The sequence below is a fragment of the Centruroides sculpturatus genome, unplaced genomic scaffold, assembly GCF_000671375.1.
Source record: "Centruroides sculpturatus isolate CEXI.00-Female unplaced genomic scaffold, Cexi_2.0 scaffold818, whole genome shotgun sequence".
NCBI classification, from domain to species: Eukaryota; Metazoa; Arthropoda; class Arachnida; order Scorpiones; family Buthidae; genus Centruroides; species Centruroides sculpturatus.
The window spans coordinates 118,802-128,312 of NW_019385001.1; the positions used below are offsets into that span (position 1 = coordinate 118,802).

General features: G+C 30.7%; 2 protein-coding genes across 2 annotated transcripts in view; both read left to right on the forward strand.

Annotated features, from left to right (window-relative positions):
• LOC111633232 overlaps window positions 1-3,339 on the forward strand; it is an 11,566-nt gene extending 8,227 nt beyond the window's left edge. Inside the window, exon 2 of the mRNA XM_023377769.1 lies at window positions 1,456-3,339. Coding sequence (XP_023233537.1) covers window positions 1,462-2,151 — 690 coding nt within the window. The 5' untranslated portion in view covers window positions 1,456-1,461 and the 3' untranslated portion in view covers window positions 2,152-3,339. The remainder of the gene's footprint in view (window positions 1-1,455) is intronic.
• Window positions 3,340-5,054: 1,715 nt separating this feature from the next.
• LOC111633239 overlaps window positions 5,055-9,511 on the forward strand; it is a 16,722-nt gene continuing 12,265 nt past the window's right edge. The window contains exon 1 of the mRNA XM_023377776.1: window positions 5,055-5,126. The gene's annotated coding sequence lies outside the window, so the exon portion shown is untranslated. The remainder of the gene's footprint in view (window positions 5,127-9,511) is intronic.

The following is a 9,511-nucleotide window of genomic DNA, read 5'->3' on the forward strand; positions in this document are numbered from 1 at the left end:
CCACTGTTATTTAATATTTACAGTGAGTGGATGATGCGAGAAGCACTTGAGGATTTTAACGAAGGAGTGAAAATCAATGGATGCTTAATAAACAACATAAGATACGCTGACGACATAGTCCTGCTGAGTGAAAGTAAAGAGGGATTACAGAAAATTCTGAATCGACTGTTCAAAACTGGATTGGAGAAATTCCATATGAAAATAAATGAAAAGAAGACAAAAGTAATGAAGGTTTCAAAGAAGGAAGATATGGAGGAATTCCAGATCATTCTGGGAAATAAGGAACTTGAAAGGGTTAAAAAGTTTGAATACCTGGGAAGCTGGATAACAAGTGATAATAGATGTAAAATGGAAATTAAAAGCAGAATTAATAAAGCAAAAGCTGCCTTTTATCAGATTTATCATATATTAACAAACAGAGGCCTTAACATAAAACTAAAAATAAAGATCCTAAGGGCAATGATCTGGAGTGTACTAACATACGGATGCGAAGCATGGACTCTTACGCATGAAATGATGGAAAGAATTAACTCATTTGAAATGTGGTGCCTGAGAAAGATGCAAAGAATAAATTGGACGGAAAAAATAACAAATGAGGAAGTTTTAGGCAGGCTGGTCTTGAGGAGAAGGTTGCTTATAAATATCCAACAAAGAAAGGTACGATATGCTGGACATTTGGCTAGAGGATCATGAGGACAACTACTAAAGACGGTGATTGAGGGACTGGTGGAGGAGACAAGACCTAGAGGAAGACCCCGAAAGACTTGGAGAGATAACATCAAAGACTGGACTGGAAAGGATTTAAGAGATGCCTGGAATAGAGAAACCTGGAGAGGACTAGTTCATCAAATGCAATCTGTAGAGAGGATGCCACTGGATAGATAGATATCCCTTTGAAGCATAAGAGCACAGATAAGTAAAAACTGCTCAATAAAATGCATTTTGGGGAAATTAACTCTCTATTTCTTGGCACTAACAGTAAGTGAGATGGCATAATTCCGAAGGTATATTGTTAGATTGATTATGTAGATAGCGAAAGATCTATTCACATCAATTTTTGGCGTTATATCAAGGGTTGACTGTGTGTTCACTATTATACTTGATTTAAAAGATTGAATACATAGACAAGGATTCATCTTGTTAAACAATTAACTGTTAAATCACGGAATGTGAAAGACATGAGCACCATTTCTTCTCACACATGTTAACACTTCTGATGTTATACACGTATTACAGATGTGTTCTTTCCAATGATCTGTGTTTTATAGGATAACTTTTGAATCAACCTGTACAAATAAAACTAATTAGTATTATAAGTTGTATAAGTTTTCAGTTTTGTAGGAATGCAGGATTAATTTGTAGTTAATTTTCTAAATTTAGGATTAATTAATATTATTTAATATATGATAACATGTTTAAATGCATGATTGAATATTGTAATATTTTATTTTTCAGGTAAACATGCCTCTGCCACGACATCATAGAAACCTTCGAAGAAATCCTTGGTATAGAGGATATATGCCATATTCCTATGTTCCTCCATATAGACTGGCATCCTATGGTTGTTCTGTGTGCCTGTTGGGTTTCGGAATAGTTTTACTAATTGGCGGAATAATACCAATGATCTTAAGTAAACATGGTGATGAATTGTTTAAAGCGGATGACGACCCCAGATTTCAAGATGACTTTTTTAAGAAAGGAAGAGAAGATAAAGATTCCCGTACTAAGAAAATAACTGATATAGTTTATATAGTTGGTTTAGTTCTTACTTGTATCGGTGCTGTATTCATTATCTCTTCCTTTTTTATATGCATTTTTGCAAAATGTCACATGATTAAGCAAACTAGAAGACGCAAGAATTTAGCTACTGCAACACCACTGAACAGACGACCTCCATCTCCTGGATATTATCCACACCAGCCACTCCCTTCATCTGGATATTATCCACCACATCCATCCCCTTCATCTGGACATTATCCACAACAGCCATCCCCTTCATCTGGATATTATCCACAACAACCACCACCTCCATCTTATTCATATCCTCAACAATATACCCTGGTGCCACAGCAACCTGTAGATGCTTTCCAATCTCAACAGACCGCTCCAACTAGTACTTATCTGCATCCATCAACTGAACAATCCGTCTGAAACATAAAGAAAATAATACTGAATTTAGGATAAATTCCGAATTGCAGATATCTACTATCGGTAATTCATCAACAGTTGATTTCAAAGAGGAACAAAATTATACTTTCCGAATTTCAATTTTTATATAATTTTTACATGTATTTGTGTATATAGTATTTTACGATTATTAGCAAATATGATACATTTGATATAAAGATTATATATTAAAAATATTTTTTATACGCGAAGAAAATTTATTTACTTATCTCACGGATAAGTAAATAAATTAGTTTTGAATTAACAATTTTTCGTTTCGATGCAATTTTATCCTTAGAAACATAAAATTAATTAAGTGATTAAAATAAAATTGCTCTATTGAAAACGCCCTTGAACTTTAACCTATCGACCCGGAAGTTTTGTCAGTATCTCGCTGATAACGAGAGAGGCCTAAATATAAAATTTGAGCTTTCTAGATCCAATAATTTTTCTCTAGAAACGTCTCCAATGCCGGAAGAAAAGAAGAAAATGCAGCTTTTTGGAGATTTTTGCACTTTTTGAATGCTTATATTTTGGCAACCCTTTTATAGAAAAATCTGAAATTTTACAAACCATTTAAGAAATTAACTATCTTTCGAACGAGATATTCAGATTTACTATAGGCGTTTGGGGGACGGAGAAACCGACCCCCGAAAATCGGCAACTCTGATTTCTGTATATATAGTCAGTCTCTTTACTTGGCGCGGAGCCACTGCCATGACTTTCGATTAATAAAAGAGCCATTCGCAGGACAAATCGATTAAAGTCCATTAGTAAATCAAATTTAGTTTAAAAGGAATTTTAAAAAATAATGTATAATATTAATTTCTGTACATTTTGTTTTGTAAAGTTAATAATTATTATGGTTGTTGAAGTACTGAATATAAATAGTGTTATGTCGCCCCACACCATCGTTCCAATTATACGCGACGGAGCTTGCCTCTTTAGAGCAATATCCTTTGTTTTGTATGATACTTAAGTCATGGCCGAAGAAGTACGTGCAGAAATAGTGGCTTACGTGATGATTCACTGGGATGATTTTTCGATTATGTCAAATGATAGTAATGGAAATAATTATAGCAGTTCTGTCAAATACTTCGACGATATGTCGCGATTTCATACTTATGGAGGTTTATGCGAGTTAGCAGCAGCCGGACAAATATTTCTGTTAACTTTCGAAGTTTACTGCAATGGGGAACTGTATGAGGAATTTGGTGTAGAAGGGAGCTCCGTGAAGCGACCGCGTTTTAATTCTATGCAAGACCTATCTCATGGGCATTTTGATGTTTATTTGCCTTATGAATAAGAGTTGTAAACATCCATTTTTAATTCAGTTAAGTTTGATACAATACCCAGCTCTGAGAAGTACTAAAAACGTCGTGCTGGATTTACGAACGCAATTAGAAAAAACAACTCATACAAGCTGCTACTAAATACCAACAAATAGATCCGAAAGTTCATAGAGCAGCAGCAACTCATTACCAGCAAAATCATCCAGAGGTTCACAGAGCAGTCGTTCGTAGACATGAGCATAATAATCAAGGAAAATGAACGGAAGATTATTCCATGGAAGATTAAAGCGTTTTCCGTGATGAAATATGACTCAGAGATGGTTTATGAAACCGATAAAATAGTATCCCTGGTCACTATGAGTCATAAATGCGTACACTGTAACGCCCTCAACCTTAAAGAAGAGGCACCTGGTATGTGCTGTAGCGCCGGTAAAGTGTGGTTTCTTGCTTTTTTGCCTCTCTCTGAGCTGCTCGATAATTTGCTCATGGACATCCCGAGTACATGCATTTTATGGACCGCATTAGGAAATATAATGCTTGCTTCCAAATGACTTCTTTTGGAGCGAAACAAGTTATAGAAGATGGATTTATGCCTACTTTCAAAGTGCAAGTTCAGGTGTATCACTTAATTGGTAGTCTGCAACCTTTACCTCAACAAAACCCTCAATTCTTACAGATTTATTTTGTTAGAGAGGATGAGAGACAGGCAAGTTTAAGATGCAGTAACTTCACTGATGTGAANGGGTAAATATATGAAATTTTATATATTTAATTTAAAAATTTAAAAAGTGTCATTGGTAGCTTAATCCGTCCAAGAAATAAGAAAATACTGATGATAAAATAGCAAGTGACAGTTGCAATGTTATTTATTGGAAATTGAAGAAAAAAGAATCTTTCTCGTGTTATTGAAACAATGTCAAGGAACAGATTTGATAAAATACTTTCAAATTTGTGTCTAAATGACAATACATTTCTGAATATTTCCAATAGTAATAAGCGAAAGAAAAATGTATTTCGCAGTCACTAAAAATGTTCCTTTAACTAATTTGGGTTGTGAATTGGCCAGAATATAGAAAAACATAGAGAATAATGTGAATTTTGCTCAAAAATGGAGATTAATCCAGTCCACATTCCAAATGTTTTCTATTCAGAATATTTCTTTGTTGTAATGAAAAAATAAATTGTTTTGTGCTTTACCATCAACAGTAAAGTTATATGAACAATTTTTATATTAAAATGAAAATAAAATTGTAACAAATTTATAGTTTCAGAGTTTTATAAGTGTTTTCTAATTCCCTTTCATACAAAAAAAAATACCAAATTTTTTTTGAACAGGTGAAAGCAAACTAATTACTTAAATATACACGCTTCTTTCAACGAGGAATCATAAAAAATATCGATCATTATTACTTTGTATCAATACTTCTATTAATTTACTCCTGAAATAGTATCTATTAACAACTGTAGATGGCAGCTATAGATGTAGACAGTGTGTAGACGTTACTTTCAAGGACAACCAGGCGTAACGCTCAGACTGAATGTTTACTACATTGTGAATAATGATATAGCTATAATAGAAGAAATAAATTCAAAGGACCTAACTTTAATTGTTAAGTAGTTTAATTGATTAATGAACGAACATAATCGTGTAGAAATTACTCAATATTCGTAAGTACAGTACCTACTTTTAATTTAATAGAGTTAAAAGTTTATAGAAAATATAATTAATCTAATCTTACGGATGGAGTTACGTTTACAGTACTTACTGAACGTTTTAATTTATTCTTTATTTGCTTATTTCTGGTATTTTTGAATATTTAAACATGTTATTCACTAATTTTTAATAGTTTTTAGAAGCGTAAACTTATGTTTTTCGAATAGAAATACAACAGAATTTATTAATATTAATTGAAGTATATAAGAAACTGCTGATATTTTATGGATTTAATAGTTTAATGGTAATCAGAAATGTATTATAAAAGAATTATATCTGATTTTAATATTATTATTTGTTACGTTAATAATAACTGCAAAACACAACGTTGTACTCAGCTTCGTTACGCGTCACTACGCTTCAGATATTTACATATACAATAGCTTGTTCTGTATGGCTTATATCCTGTCAAATAAGAACAGAAAAACAAGAAAATAAACGAAAAGATATTATTTCAATAAAAGTAAAAAAAAAAAAAAAATTGTAAAACAATAGTTACCAAGTTATATAAAAATATAAGAATTATCGTAGTCGGAGGTTTTATTAGACCGTATAACATTGGTTCTATTAATATTGACTGAGAGGTTAATTTTACTGAGATCTTTGGTCAAATTAATGAAATCCTATTTAGAGATTTGTGACAGTTGTTGATTAGTTTATTGTTGTAATGGCGATTTTATGGAAACCACATGCCCCAGTATGAATTTAAATGGACAGGGAAATGTACAGTACGTATTGAATCAAAAAGTTTGTTATATTAATACCATCGTTTCTCTGTTCAGATCGATATGAAAAACCATTTTATTTACGTTGGAAGTTATATCCTATGAAAAGGGAGTTTCCCATGTTTCTCTAAATAGATCATATAAGTCATTAAGAAATACAGGAAGAAAAAAAAAAGAAAATTTCAATAGAACGAACGTTTAAATCATATAGCTTAAGTTATATTCATTTTATTTATTATCTGTAAGAGAAAATGAACATGAATGACAAACATAAACTTCAATCGATTTAGAAGAAATCCCATAACAAATAGGAAACTTTTCGTGTCAGGCAATTTTCAAAAGAAGAAGAATTTAAGTCAAACATGATGCATTTACATAAAAGTATATCTTCTTTCTCTCAGTTTCTCCACAAATAATAATAAATTAAATACTTTGTTGGATGGTTATTTCAGTAAATAATTGCTATGATGTAGAAACAGATGTGACATCCTAACTGCATATTAATGATGTCTGAGAGATAGGATAGAAAACTTTTTTATTATTTTATGGACAACACATTCACATAGATAATCAAGTGATGGCATTTTATGTGGATCTAACTATGGTATTTCTTTTTCAATTATGCTTGTTTATTTAAAATGGAACTATTTTCAATTTAAATATGTAGCTACATATCTGAATCTGTCATGAAATGAATTAAATAATAATAATCATTATCATTATAATAAGTATTTTTGCTGTTTCTATATTAAAAATAATGTAATAATGTAATAATTCTGAGTGTTTTTTTTAAATTCTATTGCATAGAGAATTGGATTTTTGGTGTGAACTACCAAAACAAAGATCTTTATTACTTCTTGAGAAAACCTTCTCACTAAAAAGTAATGAAATTTATAAATATTTAAGTACAAATCTTAAAGATCTAATGTTGTATTTATATATAACACAGCACCTTTTTGTACCGATAACAGAACACATAGCATTTATGTTGCCAATTTTTTAATTTTTAAATAAATTTGTAAATTTTTAAGTGAAAATATTGTTTCATTATTTAATTCAATAAAAGTATGATTTAATCCTTACATACAAGTACGAGAACTCATTATTTTGTTTATTCAAATTAATGATCTTGTGAATGTAATGATAATTCATTAGTTGGAAGATTATATTTCTGTACAATATTTATTGGCAAAACTATAGGATTATTATTGATAAAATGGTTCCTAATATATTTTAATAGAAGTGGAGGATCAAGTATGAAAAAGTTTTCATTTTGAATTGTTAGGATAAATACAGTTATTTTTTTTATTCGAAATAACCTTCAGAAATAATGCCATATTTTCACCAGAGCTTGGTTCTGACTTCTCATATCAGATACAACAACATGCAGCATTATACTTGTGTTTTCACATTTCAAAAATTGTTTGCTTAAGTACTTTGAGACATATGAAGTTGCTTATAAAATGCTTTTATCTAGTGCTTATCCCACCTAACAGAAAAACTAAAGCATATGTTACCAACTTTACAAACTGCTTCCTGATGATGGCAAAGTACATCATCCAAAAAATGCATCCAGTTTTATTCAAATGAAATTTTTCAGAAATAGCCATTTTATCAATTGTAATTACAGCATGACATTCATCAGGAAGCATTTTTTTAATTTTCATTTCTAGTAATTGAATAACCTCATCATTTATACCAAGATTTAAATTAAACTTCTGTATGTAACATTGTAGTGTTTTCTTTAATGGAAGAGTATAATTAGCATCTTAAAAACTATAACCTTTACTTCCATATAAAAATTATAATCTTAGTGATGTTTGAATTGTGCCATAAGGCAAAATAACACACTCTTCCACAGTTAAATATCTAAAAATGTACTTAAGAAATAATTTTTTTTCCCTTGTAAAAATATAATATAAAATTTGATAATACCTAAATAGAATGCTTCGAAAGATTATAAACATATAAAATATTAGCTATAATATTTACATATTACTACATTTTAAATTGAGTTCTCAATTTCTATGTTATTAAACATTTAATTTTGCATAATGTTATTTTTTAAATAGACTTATAACATTATAAAATTTAAAAATTACTTCATTAATATTGGTTTATTATTCAAATTATTTAATTTATTTATTTAGTCTGAGTAGAAGTTTTAGACAAATGATGTGTATGTATGTAAAAGTAGTAGGAATTTATAGGTCTACAGTTTTTTCAAATTGCAGCCTAATAATATAATATATTGATTTCTAATTTTATAGTCTAACACTAGGATCAAATAAGTTATCGTTATTTACCAGAGACACTTGAGAATAGTATCAATTCCACGTGTTAATTCCAAGATGCCACTGCAAAATGCCATGATGCGAATGTCACTAACTCGAAATTAGTCACCGAATAGCCAATACTTTTTTAAAATTAAGATTTAACTACAAATAGAAATAGTCACTATTTGTACATAGTTAATACATATATGAATTTGAGCATATAATATATTTACGAAAAATCCGTTATTTAGACTAGAATCATCGCTATTCGAAACTCGTCATCTCAGTCCACATTAAGTCGTGTTTGCATCTGTCACTGTGCCGTGTTTACCATTCACTTGACTGATCCAGAGGATCTCTTCATACTTCATTCCTTTCAATTTCGTTGTTGTTGGAGGAAATTTTCGATATCACCTTTTATACTCTTTTATACTTCCTCTTTGGTTTCCTAGAAAAGTCGCCCTATTAACTCTATTTCCGAGAATTTTCTACACCAAGAAATTTCCTGTCTCCTCAGAATATGAAGAGTTGAGCTGGTGAATTACAGTACTTCCTACCCTTTTGTGCCAGCTCCAATGAGTCTGCTACCCTATCTGTGGTGTTTATATCTTGAAAAACAGAATCTAAATTTACACTCAAGAAATCTGGTACTTAGTTTTGGCCTTCGAAATTTCGTAGGGATTTAACATTTTTATCTCCCTTTGCCATATCTCAAAAGTTTTAACTAATACTATCTATAGAAGAATAGAATCGAAAATTGAAGCAGAACTAAATGATACACAATTTGGATTTAGAAAGAACAAAGGAACTAGAGAGACCATTACATTAATTAGACTTATTGGAGAAAAAATGATTGAAAAAAACTGAGATCTTTATCTGTGCTTTGTGGACTATGAAAAGGCGTTTGAAAATGTTAATCACACAATTTTATTAGAAATACTTCAAAAAATTTGGAATAGATAAAAGGATAATTAAAATTATTCTCTTTTTATACAAAAATCAGAAAGCAATAATAAAAATTGATGAGGAAGAATCCAACTGGATAAGGGTGGAAAAAGGAGTGAGACAGGGATGCGGACTTTCGCCACTGTTATTTAATATTTACAGTGAGTGGATGATGCGAGAAACACTTGAGGATTTTAACGAAGGAGTGAAAATCAATGGATGCTTAATAAACAACATAAGATACGCTGACGACATAGTCCTGCTGAGTGAAAGTAAAGAGGGATTACAGAAAATTCTGAATCGACTGTTCAAAACTGGATTGGAGAAATTCCATATGAAAATAAATGAAAAGAAGACAAAAGTAATGAAGGTTTCAAAGAAGGAAGATATGGA